This window comes from Nicotiana sylvestris, chromosome 9, assembly GCF_000393655.2.
Source record: "Nicotiana sylvestris chromosome 9, ASM39365v2, whole genome shotgun sequence".
Taxonomy (NCBI): domain Eukaryota; kingdom Viridiplantae; phylum Streptophyta; class Magnoliopsida; order Solanales; family Solanaceae; genus Nicotiana; species Nicotiana sylvestris.
The window spans coordinates 88,403,623-88,418,754 of record NC_091065.1 but is presented as its reverse complement, the minus strand read 5'-3'; the positions used below and the strand labels follow the sequence as shown (position 1 = coordinate 88,418,754).

Here is a 15,132-nt window from a genome sequence, read left to right as displayed (position 1 = left end):
GGGACTTATGCTCCAGACATGCCCAATGCCTAGCGTACTAGGTTCGCCTAAAAGAACTTTATGCTATTGTTTGTAACTAACCTTGTAAATCCTCAAATTTTCTTAATAAATCGTTGACTATTCAAAATTACTTTTTTTTCTTAATCGTAAATCATTAAGTTGAGAGTATTTTATGTCATAATTAAAATAAAATTAATTGCACATTATCCATTAAGACTGCTATGATAGTAAACTTTAAATAAATTTTTCATTGAAAAAGTATTTATTTATTAACTTTTGTTCTGTTTTATTGTATATTAGTCCATAATTTTTTTATAATTATTTTCCTAAATATTATTTTTTCAAGATACAATACTCATCAATTTAATAGTTTATTATTAGCTGTCACTCAAGTCCACCAAAATTTATTGTAAGCTGGAGCAATTGAAAACAAGGTTAGTACTTGCTACTATTTTTTTTGCCCTTTTTCTAGGATATCCTGAGTGGTTTCCTCACTGTATATCTCAGCAAAGCTTCGATTTTGACGACTTTGGCATTGCTTCAAAAGATTAGAAGACTTCTAATTTCTTGCATTTGCCCCTCTGTAAGTATGGCAAATTCAATGCTCATCACTGGAACTGAAAGTTTAAGTCTTTATAGGAGAATTTCCCCAAATGGGTTAGGCTTTGTCGGTTCAGATTTCAATGGCAATCAATTCACCAAGTTGGGTTTATCAATAACCAGTAATAAAATCAAAACCCTAAGTCCAAGGTGCAGTGTTTCAACATCTAGGCCAGCTTCACAGCCAAGATTCATACAACACAAGCAAGAGGCATTTTGGTTCTATAGGTTCTTATCCATTGTGTATGATCATGTGATTAATCCTGGGCATTGGACTGAGGATATGAGGGATGATGCACTTGAACCAGCTCACCTTAATGACAGGAATTTGACTGTGGTTGATGTTGGTGGTGGCACTGGTTTTACTACTTTGGGTATAGTTAAGCATGTGGATGCTAAGAATGTTACAATTCTTGACCAATCTCCCCATCAGCTTGCTAAGGCTAAGCAAAAGGAGCCTTTGAAAGAATGCAAGATTATTGAGGGTGATGCCGAGGATCTTCCCTTCCAAACTGATTATGCTGACCGATATGTATCTGCTGGAAGGTTTATGTCTGCTCCCTTTTTAACTTTTCAAGCTCAATTTTTGTTCTTATAATCATTGTTTATCACATAGAGGGCGTTTTCGAGTTGCATATAGTATAATAGATTGCCGTTCAGTTTGGATATTATAACTGAATTAATTGTAATGGTCTTAGCTGTAGCATTAGTCTTAGTGAGTACCAGTCGTTTTGATTCTCCATGTATTTGGACTCTTTATCCAACACTTGTATGTTTAATTTTCCCAAAGCTTGAATAGGATTTTTAGATGCTATGAGGTCACGGGTTCGAGCCGTGGTTCGGCCCTTCCCCGGATCCCGCGCATAGCGGGAACTTAGTGCACCTGGCTGCCCTTTTTTATTTAGAGGACTAATGGTCATTTTCAAGCAAGGGTTGTGCTGTCGCCTTCTCCAACCTGTATATCTATAATGTGAACTGTTGGAAAGCTACATGCATGTGAAAAAACTGAGAGAAATCTATTGACAATAGCATGTGAAAAAATTAGAGAAATCCATTGACAATATATAACGGTACTCACGTGTCACAGTCGTTTATAATTTGTCTGGATTCTTCACTTATAACTAGTAAAGTACAAATTATGGTAGTAGATCCCGTTATCAACCTACATGAATGTCTATAGTTTCTTTAAAGGAAATCAAAGTGTCTTATATCTGCATCTGGTAGTAGAAGTTGTGAAATGACCAGCTCAAATGAAAATAAAATTATGGTAGTAGATATTGGCATTGATTTATGTTAATATTTTCATTCTTCAATTGAAAAAGCTGTAAAGATTTTCTGAAATTCATCATAATGAAGTTCCTTGATCATCTTTTCCCTCTCAGTATTGAGTACTGGCCAGATCCACAACGAGGCATCAGAGAGGCGTACAGGATTCTGAAACCTGGAGGAAAGGCGTGCCTAATTGGTCCTGTCCATCCTACCTTTTGGTTGTCGCGTTTCTTTGCTGATGTGTGGATGCTCTTCCCTAAGGAGGAAGAATACTTAGACTGGTTTGAGAAGGCAGGATTCGAGGATGTCCAACTTAAGAGGATTGGCCCAAAATGGTATCGTGGGGTTCGCAGGCATGGGCTTATCATGGGATGTTCTGTAACTGGTGTAAAGTCTACACCTGGCGATTCACCACTGCAGGTAATTTATCACTTTCCTCCACCAGTGCCCTAAAAAGTACTTATTTAGCAGTACATGAATTTTTTTTTCCTGACGTGATGACTTTGTTATTATTACATTTTTCTTGTTTTTTCTGTTTTTTGTGTGTGTGTGTGTGTGTCTTGGATAAAAAAGGGGGGGGGGTGTAATTGATTGAATGAGCATTTGTAATATCTACATAACGAGCAGAAGTGCTTTTTTCCCATGATATATGAGGGCATTAAATATGCCCAAGCACACTGAATTGCCTTAAAATGTTAGATGACACCTTTAACTTCTTAGGAATTAACTGAAGCCTGCTGAAGAAAGAATGTTTTATTTGGCTTTTTATAGAATATTGGTTTTCGAGTGAGGGATGATGATCTAGCTAGCATCATGATACAGTTCCATGAACACACAGCTTTATGTTCAACTGTTGTAGTTACAAGTTCTAATTGGGTTCTTTGAACTGTGAACATTTAACCAATCAAAAAAGGCAAAATACATAGTTTACCATCCACCTTGCACCCCAATCCCTCTGTTACACGCCCGTTGACCACGGGTTTAACGTTACACACCAAACCTTTCAAAAGTGTGTCAATGACACACCACTTTTGACCAGCCTAGTTAATACTCAATGTTGTGTATACACACGCTTATTTAAATTAAAAACAAACGATTCTTTAATTAAAAATGGACAACCCGACCCAAGCTTAAAATAAACCCCAATGTACAAGCTTTAAAAAGATAAAATAAAGTAGCTATGTGTCTTCCTCAACACCCCCCACCCCCTGGGTTTATCCTCTTCCCCAATCCTACCTCCACGTTGGCTCCTCCTCGAGTATCTCTTGCACGCCGGCTTCCTCCAACCCACCCTTCATCCCTTTATCTTCCCAATAATTTTCAGATCCACCGGTGGCCATAAAACTTATTTCCATCGCTGGAGCAGGGACGAGAACAGTGAAAGCTTGACCAAAGATTGTTCAGAAAAAGACTGAAAAAGACACAATTAGACCCAAAATTGCACTTGAAAAAACAAAAACAATCATTCAAACAAGCTTTGATTATGGATTTTGACTCTAACTTCTTTTAATTCCAGAGATGAGAACTCCTCCGACGCTCGGGAAAACTAGACCGACAATTACTAAAATCTACTGTTTCACCTAGAATCGATGGTTTTGTTAGGTTGATTTTGAATCAATTTTCACCAACCCGATTCAGGATGATTTAGATTTGCGAGTCAAGAAATCGAGATAATCGGTTTCTTAACCATTGCTGGGTTTTCTTTGTTTTTTTTTTGGTTTCTTTTCAGGTGATTTCTTAACCATTGTTGTTGCTTGTTTCTTTATGTTACATACAATGAAGATGATGATAGAAAAAAATGAAGAAAAAAAAAACTAGATATGTGGCGCTAAAATGAGGCTTCAGATACATTTTTTTATTATTCACTCACCTGCTTTCGGTGTAAAACACGCGCCTGTAATGGGTCAAAAGTGGTGTGTCATTGACACACTTTTGAAAGGTTTGGTGTGTAACGTTAAACCCGTAGTCAAGAGGTGTGTAACAGGGATTTGGGTGCAAAGTGGATGGCCATCAAAAAATAAATATTCTAATTGGTTGCATTAGAGTGAATTGTGAGTGGATGTTATGATGTTAGGCTTCTTCTGAATCTCCTCTTATCCCACTGGATTCTGGGCAACCTTCTTCGCCTCTTTTTTCTTTATACAGTTGGTAAAAAGTGTTACAAGTTCCTTCTCCTCCTTATATTTACCTTGTTGTATGTCACAATTGCAGCTTGGCCCAAAGGCAGAGGATGTGGCGAAACCTGTAAATCCATTTGTCTTTATGCTGCGGTTCCTTCTGGGGGCAATGGCAGCAACATACTATGTTTTGGTTCCTATTTACATGTGGGTTAAAGACCAGGTTGTTCCTGAAGGCGAACCTCTGTGAGATAGCTAGCAACTTACTAATTACTGGCTGACCAGCTTCTCCTGCTGCACCTGGTTCTAGTTAGCGCTGTTCTGTGTTTCCTTTGTATGCCTAGAATTTTGCGCAAATAAATCTGTTTTAATTGGAAAGCTTACTTGTCGACAAATTATGTTTGACATCTTAGCTTGGCTAGTGACTTAAGTTGATAGTTTTCTGAATGTAGACTGAACTCCCTTTTATTTATATCTGGATGGCTTAATTTCATCTTTTAAGTTTTGACTGTGCGTGAGAATGTATCTTTACCCCGCCAATGCTCCATTTTGTTCTGCAGTAAATCTTTCCCAGCAATTAAGAGATGGAAAGATCAGTGTTAAAAAAATTTATCCACGTCGATTTAGAGCCTGAGTCAATTGATAGTTGAGACTTGAAGGTGAATTCTTTAACCAATTTTACAACAATCGTGATACAGTGATTGTGATGGAGTTGATGAACAACATTAAGTTTAGATTGTGAGGATCACCTGTTAGAAACTTTTGCCATAGAGGCAGATGTTTCAGTTTCACAACATAAGCACGTTAAATTTCAGCTTGACTACTAGTCTTTCAGTAATTCCTAATCCAGAAGACTGCAACCTCTAGTAGAATTAACAAATCTTAGGGGTCACTTGAGTAAGGGATGGTAAAATTTTAAATTATTTGATTGGCACTTCATTTTCGGTATAAACAATATAATTATAATTTTGTAATGCAATTCCACATTATCCTATACCAAATCTAACACTGTAATTTCACGGAATTAAAATGCCTAAACCAAATAACTTTGATTTTATATTCAGTTTTTAATTTATGCAGCGACTATTTACTTCCTGCGTTATATTCTCTGCATATATTATCTTTGTCTGCATGCCGGGATAAGAGATAATAATTTCAGAATTAGATGCAGAATAATTTTGTCCCGCGCTTGGTTGGATTTTTGAATCCAAGATTAATTAAGGGATTAATTAATCCCGGAATAAATGACAAAGATGTCCTTCTCCAAGGCTATTTTAATCAATCCTAGGTTAAAACTGAAAATAAAAATTAATCTCAAATTATCTAGTATACACCAAACACATGTTTATAATAGGGAAAATGCATAAGTACCTCCTGACCTATACCGGAATCTCAACTACACACTTTATCTTTGCGGGATTTCTATTACCCCCCGCCCCCCCAAACTATTTTTAAATGGAATAAATACCATCCTAAAACTAGACAACTAAACTCTTGGCAAGTGGTGAAGTACACGCGCTGCCACATGTATTTTTAGTATTTTTTTTTATTCTTTCTTCTTTTTCTTATCCTTTTTTCTTATTTCTCATTATTCTCATTTTTTGGTTATTTCATTCTCTTTCTTTTTGTTTTGGTCACAGGTGGCATAAAATGGTGGTCGTCGAAATTTCAAGAACACCATTTTTTTCGACGAATTTTTTTTTCCCGGCGATAAATTTTTATCCCGATCTGAGTATATTTTTCTTTGCTTATGAATAGATCTTTTTGAGAGTTTAATTTGTGTGTGAAAATGATAGAAAGAGAAAAAATAAAAATAGAATAAATGGAAGAAAAACACTAAGATAAAGTCGCCGGTGAATAAATATCTGCCGGAATTAGAGAAGAAACGAAAAAAGAAGTAAAAGAAAAAGACAAGAAAAAAGAAAAGGAAAAGGGAAAAAAAGTACTCCCTCCGTTCCAATTTATGCAAATATGTTTGATTAGGCACGTAGTTTAATGAAGACTTTTGAAATTTGTGGTCTTAAACAAGTCAAAAAGGGGCCTAGAGTATTTGTGTGGTTATAAAAGCTTCTCATTAAGGGTAGAATTATAAGTTTAAGCTAAATTGTTACTAAATTTAAAAATGGGTCATTCTTTTTGGAACGGACCAAAAAGGAAATAGGTTCACATAAACTGAAACAGAGGGAGTAAGAAAAAATGGTAAAAAAGCAACAAAAAAATATGAAAATCGTTTTTTCTTGCGTCTCACTCTCCCCAAAGGAGAGTGAAATGCACACTCTGCCACGTCCTTTAAGGGTACAAATAATTCTACTTTAAAATAGTTTAGGGAAGTAATAAAAACCCCGCAAAGGTAGAGTGTAGTTTAAAATCCGGATATAGGTCAGGGGGTACTTATGCATTTTCCCTTTATAATATACATTGTATTCCCCATTTTTAGTCTAATGAACCAAACATCTTCCAATAAAAATATATTCACTAAATAATCCCGTCATTATTTAATCCCTGTATTATAAACCCATCATTATAATCCCGAGAGAACTTGTTCACCTACCAAACGACCAAGACACCACCAATTATGATGACATTCGTCTTGATCGGATTAATGATGACATTTATGAAAATCCATATGTAAAATCTGGACTCCGGAAAAAGGTAAAACAATCAATGTCTAACTGCTGGTTTACTGAAATACAAAAATGATAACGAGTTGACAACCCCAGCTTAGCAACATCTGATGGAACAACGTTTAAAACTAAATAATAAGCTTTTTGCAAATTTAGTCACTCAGATATAAGCTTAATTCAAGGAAACAAATTAGTTTGTCCCGGTGGAACTGATATCCTCATATGAGACTAGACCCCTCTGTCGAGTTGGGGAGATTGACCTCGAACTACTGGGCGATTCAGATCCTACTTTTCTACTGTGCTTACTTGGAACAGCATCAGGAGATCGAGGAGTCGTTGAGTCGCGGCTTCTAGATCTTGAAGCTGACCTTCTAGTAGGAGAATTCTGATCATCCACGCGAGGCCCAAGACGAGACTTCAATCTGTCACTTATTGTCTGCCGCTTATCTGTAGGGGAAGCACTACGTGAAGGGCTCTTACTTCGACGCCTCTCACGCCTAGGATGAGCACTAGGGCTGTGAGAAATACTCCTACTTCGACTCCTTCGCCGATATCTACTGAACAAAGAAAAAGAAAAAGGGGGTTAAGGGATGTGAAGTCATTTTTCCATGGTTACAATATTAAATGGAACAAAAGAGTAAACCAAGAACTCAGAGATATCATAGACAGAAAAGAAATTGAAGCGCTCTAATACTTTGGACGTATGAAGAGACATTCACATAAAAAAGACCATAGAAAGGAACTCAGAAGGAAAACCTGGGCGGACTTCTGCCTCTTGGTGAGCGCCTGTATCGTCCCGGTGGAGAACACCCAGAATAGCTTCTATAACTTGAGTACCTAAAAAAGATAACAATGTATTCAGCATGCATAACAGACTTGCCCCTTCCACGGACAATTTTTAGATATGAACTCGATGTACCTATCACGATTCCCCTGAAAATTTCTCCCACCCTGGTAATAAGGCCTGTAAGGTGAACGCTCAGGAGATGGGGTGCGATAGCGTCTTGCAAATGAATACTGTTGAGTGAAGCCACGGCCTTTTCGGATTCGCTTTGAAGTTCCATCAGGAGAACGGTTTCTGGATAAATCCCTGCCAGGACTAGAGCGAGATGGCTGAGTAGCTTTTTGTGAAGGACTCTTTGGAAGACTTCTCTCCTTTGATTCAATTTGAAGACATCCATCATTATGGTCAAGTCTATCAGACACTTTTGCTGGGCTCATACTTCGACTGCTCCGGCAGCTGGGTCTTGGCTTCCCTCTGGGACTTGGTGTTGTACTTCTGTTAATCATGCAAAGAGAAAGACTTCACTTTGTGAAGATATGAAACTTATATGAACAGCTATACACAAGTACCACCACATCATGAAGCATTCAGTAAAGTAAAGGAAGGGACCTGGATCTGCTGGAATGATCAGATTTATCATTGGTGGCGAGAGTCTTGTCAGTTGGTACATCCCCACCATGACCATTATTCGAAAGCTTACCATTCTTAGATACTTCACCCTCTTCAAGATTCTTTTGCTGTTTCAAAGCAGCTTGTCCTTTGAGAGGGATTGATGATTTCTTCCCCAAAGCTGTAACATAAGATGAACGAATAAATTGACAATTTTTTTTACAAGTCATGTTTTTCCACTTCCATGAATAAAATTAAAAATTACCTTTTCGTGTAGAATTACTGCGCCTGTCATTTTCATCATCAGAGCTATCACTGCTGCTGGTACTGTCTGTGCCACTAGAACTATCAGAGCTCCTGAATGCAATGGGAATAAAACAAATATAAACTTTGGTGGACTGAGACAGCGATAAAATACAGCATAATAACACAGATTACAGGGGCCAACAGAAAACAATACCGCTTGCGTTTCGATCTTTTACTTCGACGAACTCTTCTCCTCGTCCTCTTTTCGTCTTTTTTCTTCCCACGTCGACTCCTTTCTTTCTTAGTCGACCTCTTCCTCTTCTTACGCCTTCCATCACTTGAAGAGCTAGAAGAATAGGAGTCCAGCTCAGAATCTGAGTCAGAGCCTGAAGAGGAATCAGTATCTGACTCAGAACTGTAAGAATCAGATGAAGAGTATCTCCTCCTTTTCTTTTGCTTTCTGTCGGTGGATGCTTTGTGTTTCCCCTTTTCTCGACTGTCTGAACCATCATCAGGGGAAAGAGCTCTTGCTGACTTCTTATTTTTCCCTGGAGACAAGGCAAAAAATAAAGGAATGAACAACAGAAACGAGACCACACAGCAAAATCTCTTAGATGAGGCAGTAACACTGCAGAAGATTAGGAACATCTTAGCTTGGAGAGATAGTCACCTTTCTCTGCTTTGGTTGTATCATTAACTTTCCTCTCATCAGACATTTCGCCACAATCTACAATTTTCACAAGCCCAGATGGCTTCCCGTCAGCTGTCCCTACCTGTTCAATTTTCTTCACAAAATCCATTCCCTTCACTACTTTTCCAAAAACAACATGCTTCCTGCAACAGCAACATAGATGTTTCATGATAGAAACTAGGTATAGCTATAACCAAATTTATTTCTTCTCCTAGTAGGATTTGGAGTACAAGCCTACAGAAAGATAAAAGATGGTGAAACTAATGTGCACTCGTATATCAGATAAATACCCGTCAAGATGGGGAGTTCTCTTAAACGTAATGAAGAACTGGGATCCATTTGTATTAGGACCACTATTCGCCATCGAGAGAAGACCAGCCCCAGTGTGAACAACTTTAAAGTTTTCGTCTACATGGAGAAAAAGAATTACCATCATATAACCATTTATCAAACACTCAAAACATATATACTACTAATCTACCTGGAAATTTCCCTCCATATATACTCTCTCCACCAGTGCCTGCAAAACATCAAAAGTTCGTGTGCCTTACTTGTCTGGGCTAGAGTTTGGAAGTTAAAGAGTCCTCTGCACCAATTGAAAGTTCAGGGCCCAGAAGGGGAAAAAGCGTACCATTCCCTTTGGAGAAATCACCACCCTGTAGAAAACAAAAAGAAGTCATGGGATGATGATTATTCCCCAATATATTGACTACGGGAAAAAAATCTAGAAGCCCTATGTAGATTACAGAAGAAATATAAAGGCAAAAATAGCTATATTTTTTATGCCAACTATAGTCATCAAACCAAGCCCAAAAAGTTCATGAACTAGATCAGCTGATATTCACCCCTACACAATTAATTTCTCATTTGAAATAAATGACAAGCACAACGTTTACTGCACTGCATCAAAAATCCGTAAATTTTGTAAAGCACATGAAACTAAAAACTGAACAATGTTTCTCACTTTTAAGTTTTGACTTTCTTTTAGGAAGGGGGAAGTCTGAATTTATTATGATTAGTAGCTACCCCTTTTTAATCCCATAAGTTAGAAGAGAAAATAACAAAAAGTTTACTCATGATATTGGAGGGCCAGTAAGATGGGGCTGAATGATTAGAAATGTAATTCTCTGTGGATTGCAGAAAGAAAAAACATTGTGAACTTTGAACCCAAATTCCGGAATTATCTTATATCAAGCTGGAGGAAGCAATTGCATTTCCTATGAAACCCAAGCTTCGGTAGAATAAATAGCAAGGAATACACCAATTCCTACATTATTTATTCTCAAAAGATAACAAAGAATACAAGTATCAAAAAGAGAGAGAGGGATACTTGTGCCATAAACCCTTTGATTACACGGTGAAATAAGCATCCTTTGTAGTGCAGAGGTTTCCCAGTAGATACTCCAACTCCCTTCTCACCTTCAAAACATAACATACCATCAAAACCACAGCCATCAAATCATGCAAGCACTGTAAGTCAATAAACAGAGAATGCTATTAATGTAGAGAGTGAAAATGATGAGACCAATCAAAAGACCCATTCACAATGATTTATTGTTATCCAAGAATATGTGATTTATTAATGATTCAGTGCACCACATGAATAAGAATCTATTCAAGTTTTTTAAACCAACCTTTGCCCTCATCCCAAAAATATAATAATTAGCAGTGTTGAGAAAATGGACATGGTCTAACTCAAGCCCAAAGCTAACTCGTGAAGTGAGGACTATCCAAAACCACATAAGAAGACAACAGCTCATTCCCTTAAGCAATGTTGGAAACTAATGCCCAACGCACGCCCAGCATTTCGAATGGTGCTCATAGGCCTATATTGTGGCAGGGCAGAGATTATTTTCCTTAAGGCCACGGGATCTCATAAAACAATGGATAGTCTCTCATTTTTCGGACCAGCATTATTAGTGGTGTTCACAGGCCTACATTGTGGCAACGTAGAGATGATTTTCTTTAAGGCCCTTCACAATAACTCAGGACTTCTATCCCACTATTTAACACACATTTAGAACCTAGTGGGGTCTCAAGCAAAGTACTTCGCTAGCACAAACCACAAAGCAAATAATGTTACAGGCAATATACCTGTGCAGAGTGACCTGAAATTTTCTGCAGTCCTCGGGACAATATCTGCAAAGAGCTGCACATTTCCCCCCCAAAAAAAGGCTAATTGGCTTGCATGATATATCAAAACAGTTTCAAGACATAGTTTCATATGGAAGAAAAAGAAAAACTAATCCATGAAGCTTGGTAAGCTTCATATATGTTACCTCAATAACAATTCTTTCTGCAGGATTTCCATCAATAGATACATCTAAGAATACGAGAGGATTTTTCTTCTTCTTCATCCTGAATCTCAGGCCCTAAAGATGTAGAAATATCATTTCAAGTTAGAATATATTCTGAACAAAAGACTAAATCTCGAATAAGACTCTACCTACCAAAGACTCGCGGGGGAAGGGGGGGTGCTAGTAGAGCATGGCACTCCTGGGATATAAGTGTATCCTGCCCAACTCGTCCAAACTTTAGCAGCTTGAATTGGAAATAAATTCAATTATGAGTCAGTTCAGGCACAACCCAAATTAACCCATAAAAAATCTAGTCATGTAACCAAAAAAAGAGGTTCTATGCAATTTCATCCACTTTCCCTCTCTATAAAGAATATAAAAGTTATTTTTCTTAGTTTGATTTGGTAACCAGACAAATTATAAAAGAGAAAGCCCCAGGGCCCAGCTCAAGTGGCAAAGGGTGGTGGATTTGTGTCTTAGGTCACAGGTTCAAGCCCCCACACCATGCAAAGCAAAGCCTGGTATTTAAGTGGAGAAGAGTAGAGGGGCGGGCACATTATCCACCGAGTTTCGAAGGCTGCGGTTGGTCCAAAGGATCGGCTCCAGACGGATTTCTCGGTCATCAAAAAAAAAATTATAAAAGAGAAAAAAATGAAAAAATGTTTGAGTTACAGAGTTATGAGCCATTTAGTCCAAATTAATCTGCCTAATGTTGACCCAGCCTGCCCATTTGACACCCCTCTATTACTTGTTGAGTATATTGCACTTCATTGCTTACAATAAGTATCAATTTGCCTTCTCTCTCCCGTCAATGGAAATTGTGTTTAGGCAAGAACCTATCATAACAATTTCTTGTCTGTAGAACAAAACACAAAACCCCCAACTGTCCAATATCACATATTCAACCAATTGAATACCTCTACCAAGATTGAAGCTTTACAGCAAACAGACACAATGAGAGACAGAGAGATCCTAAACCCTACCTATTTCTTTGTATGGAAAAATTACGAAAGAAATATCAACTTTTTTTCTTTTTGGGGAAAAGGGCAGACTCTTAAGCCCCAATAATCAGCAGCTACAACACAGATCGATGAAGCACCGGGTTAACATTGTAAAAGCGCAAAATTTGCAGAGAATGCTGAAGAGAAATTAAGTTTTTTAAAGAAGGTTCTTTTTTAATATTTTCGGAAAAGGAAACTCTTAAACCCTAATAAAGCAGAAGCTATAAAACGAATCGATATGCTCCAGATTCTTTATCAGTATAAAGCCGCAAAATTTGCAGATGGGTGTGAATACGAAAGCAAGATTTCATCAAAGAGTAACAAATTGCAGAAACAACAACAATAACAAGAAACAGAACAAAAAAAAAAATCAAGAACTTAAAGAGTGTAATTTACTTATACAACAGCAACTGAGTGCTCCCAGTGAAGTGAAGTTGACGTCGAAAGCTGCGGATTAAGCTAACAAAGAGAAGCGTCCATTTGTTTCCTCGGAGGCGCGACGGAAGTGATGAGAGGCGAGGGTGTGCGTACAGTGTGTTGTGTTCACTCTTTTGTAAACGTACTTATTACCCACAGAAAATTATGCTAGTACCAATGGTAATAATGGGAAATTAGAGTTTCCTATGATTAATTTCTGAACGAGTTAAAAAAATTACACTATTAGTTAATTTTAGATATAAATACAAATAAATATCTATAATAAATGAAATAAAAATTTTAAAAATAACACAAATAAGCTGCTATAACATAGTGATTAGATTATGCTAGCAGTGAAATTAGTAATTTAAAAATAACATAAATTTATATTGGACGAAAATATTCAATGAAAGAAAATATCAAGTTTAAAAAACACAAGTGAAGTACTTGTATGTCTACAGACCTAGGATCTCGACCACAAGATGATGGTGAGATGAGAAGGTACAAAGAGATACTAAAACAAACAAATAATGATATACTAGGAAGTTACCAAATAAGCCTTTAAAAAGTGTAAAAAGTTTTTTTTTTTTTTTTTTTTTAAACAAGAAGAAGCTAGACTCCTTTTTATGCTAATTAACTTTATTTGGTTTTATTCATTATCTTCGCGTGTACAGTATGGGAAAAGTTCTACTTGAAATATTTACTATTTATGCTAATATAATGATTAAGATTTTTTCATATAAATGTGCTAAAATATTATTCTTTCCTTCTTTTCTTTCAATAATGGAGAACTTTTTCAAGGTTCTTTGTATAATAGAAATAGTCGCACTTAATGACAGACATCTTATTAAGGGGCTCTATGATTTGCTTCCTTATCAATCGTTGGCTCCTTACTAACTAGAAAATCATTAATTACACTCTTAAAAGTAGGGGCGGACGTTCGATACTTCGGTACAGTATTTATGAATTACATTTTGGTATTTTGGTATTGGTTTATCAATTGTGCATACCAAATACTGTACCAAAGTAGTTCTTACGGTTTGGTATTTTTTTGTTTGGTATGGTACGATTCAGGACAATTTCGGTATCGCACCATCCCTATCTAACGTGACAAGAAGTGGCATTGTCCTGAGGGCAACATGGTTTCCAAATTTCTGCCATCTTTCAGTTGTCTTACTTGCGTTTAATAAAAGTTTTTCTTAGTCATTTCATGGAGCATATAAAGTCCTCACCATATGATCTAAATTTAAGCTTAATTAGATGGAGAAAATTATTTTGCGGATGAACGGCTATTACAAATAACCATGTTTTGATGTGCATAAATAAGCTCCAATCACTTAGTGTTGTTTAAAGATATGGATGTGAAGAGTAGTGGCGTCTGTTGCGTAACTCGTAAGCCTATGGGAATTAGGGAGCTTGGGATGTTGGGCTTAGGTTTATTGGATCAATAAATAAAAATAGAAGTGAGCTTAGACTTAAATAATTCGATATTTCAGTATACCAAAATACTGAAACCTCGATACCGAGTACTGTACCGAAATATCAAATAACTGAAAAATTAATACTGAATTATATCGAAATACCGTATTAATTCGGTCTGGTTCAAAATTCAATTTTTCGGATTTTATGCTCACCCCTACTTAAAAGCCATTATTTTTTCCTGTAATGGAGAAGTCCTAAATGACTTGTATTAAAAGTCAGTGATACGGAAAGGGAAGAAAAAAATTAATAAACTAGAAAATTTGAAAGAAAAAAGAGTAGCAAGGATGTAAGGCACACAAAACATATTGATAGAAATAATCAGATCGAGGAAAGATAGAGAGACAATATTTTGATTAATAAATCAAACTTTAGCTGTACTTGTGAAATTATGCCTGCGGAAGTGAAGGATGTCATGAAAAATATAAGCATTAGAAAATCATGTAATCAAAATAGAATCATTATAGAGGGTTGGAAAAGCTATGAAACGGTTAGAATAACATGACTTATCAAACTTTTAATATTATGCCAAACTTTGGAAGGATGTTGAACGAGTGGGAAAAAACTACATTGATTCCAATATATTTTAAGAATAAGATGGATACTCAAACTTGTGCAAGCTATCATAGCATTGAATATGAGACCATAAAACTTTAAAAATAGTGATAAAATATAGATACATGAACGATATAAGAGTGATTGAGGACTAGTATGAATTAATATCTGATAGATTTACAAAGGAGACCATATTTTCGCTAAAAAGATGGATGGAAATTTAATTTATAAGAAGAGAAAAAGCTAGTTACATGATATTGTTCATTGACCTATAGGAGAATAATTGTATAATAAAGTACCATAAAAAGTTATTTAGTGGATGTTGGAGAAGAAATAGATCCATACTATATTAAATAAATAAATGTATAAAGAATACAATATGTATGAAGGAGTTATCCCACATGATTTGTATATCCAAGAAGATTCCCATCAACTATGTTTGC

The 15,132-nt window shown here is 36.5% G+C and overlaps 2 protein-coding genes across 7 annotated transcripts; one reads left to right on the top strand and one right to left on the bottom strand.

The window, feature by feature from the left end:
- The first annotated feature begins 379 nt into the window (after window positions 1-379).
- Window positions 380-4,487, top strand: LOC104242982 (2-methyl-6-phytyl-1,4-hydroquinone methyltransferase, chloroplastic-like). Its single transcript, XM_009798095.2, has 3 exons — window positions 380-1,146; window positions 1,983-2,289; window positions 4,081-4,487. Exons 1-3 carry the CDS (start codon window positions 590-592, stop codon window positions 4,234-4,236), a joined length of 1,020 nt encoding a protein of 339 aa, XP_009796397.1. The 5' UTR covers window positions 380-589; the 3' UTR covers window positions 4,237-4,487.
- Window positions 4,488-6,639: 2,152 nt separating this feature from the next.
- LOC104244745 (peptidyl-prolyl cis-trans isomerase CYP63) lies at window positions 6,640-12,777 on the bottom strand. Of its 6 annotated transcripts, none has more exons than XM_009800222.2 (15): window positions 12,635-12,776; window positions 11,391-11,481; window positions 11,220-11,312; window positions 11,035-11,123; window positions 10,271-10,359; window positions 9,572-9,596; window positions 9,422-9,460; window positions 9,231-9,348; window positions 8,920-9,083; window positions 8,464-8,797; window positions 8,269-8,360; window positions 8,004-8,184; window positions 7,530-7,889; window positions 7,367-7,447; window positions 6,640-7,167 (listed from the first exon to the last, which is right to left on the bottom strand). In XM_009800222.2, the coding sequence occupies exons 3-15, from the start codon at window positions 11,261-11,263 to the stop codon at window positions 6,801-6,803; spliced, it is 1,983 nt and encodes a 660-aa protein (XP_009798524.1). In that variant the 5' UTR covers window positions 11,264-11,312; window positions 11,391-11,481; window positions 12,635-12,776; the 3' UTR covers window positions 6,640-6,800. The 6 variants fall into 6 exon arrangements, with proteins under 6 accessions (XP_009798524.1, XP_009798522.1, XP_009798520.1 ...); XM_009800220.2 differs by having other exon boundaries at window positions 11,035-11,089; window positions 11,391-11,472; window positions 12,635-12,774; XM_009800218.2 differs by having other exon boundaries at window positions 11,035-11,089; window positions 12,635-12,769.
- Between the last annotated feature and the right edge of the window lie 2,355 nt (window positions 12,778-15,132).

Coding starts and splice junctions, on each gene's coding strand:
- LOC104242982 (XM_009798095.2), top strand. CDS start 590: ATGGCAAATTCAATGCTCATCACTGGAACTGAAAGTTTAAGTCTTTAT. Junction 1,147..1,982: donor CGATATGTATCTGCTGGAAG/GTTTATGTCTGC, acceptor TTTCCCTCTCAG/TATTGAGTACTGGCCAGATC. Junction 2,290..4,080: donor CTGGCGATTCACCACTGCAG/GTAATTTATCAC, acceptor TCACAATTGCAG/CTTGGCCCAAAGGCAGAGGA.
- LOC104244745 (XM_009800219.2), bottom strand. CDS start 11,297: ATGAAGAAGAAGAAAAATCCTCTCGTATTCTTAGATGTATCTATTGAT. Junction 9,349..9,421: donor ATATGGAGGGAAATTTCCAG/GTAGATTAGTAG, acceptor TTCTCCATGTAG/ACGAAAACTTTAAAGTTGTT. Junction 7,448..7,529: donor TTTCAGGGGAATCGTGATAG/GTACATCGAGTT, acceptor TATCTTTTTTAG/GTACTCAAGTTATAGAAGCT.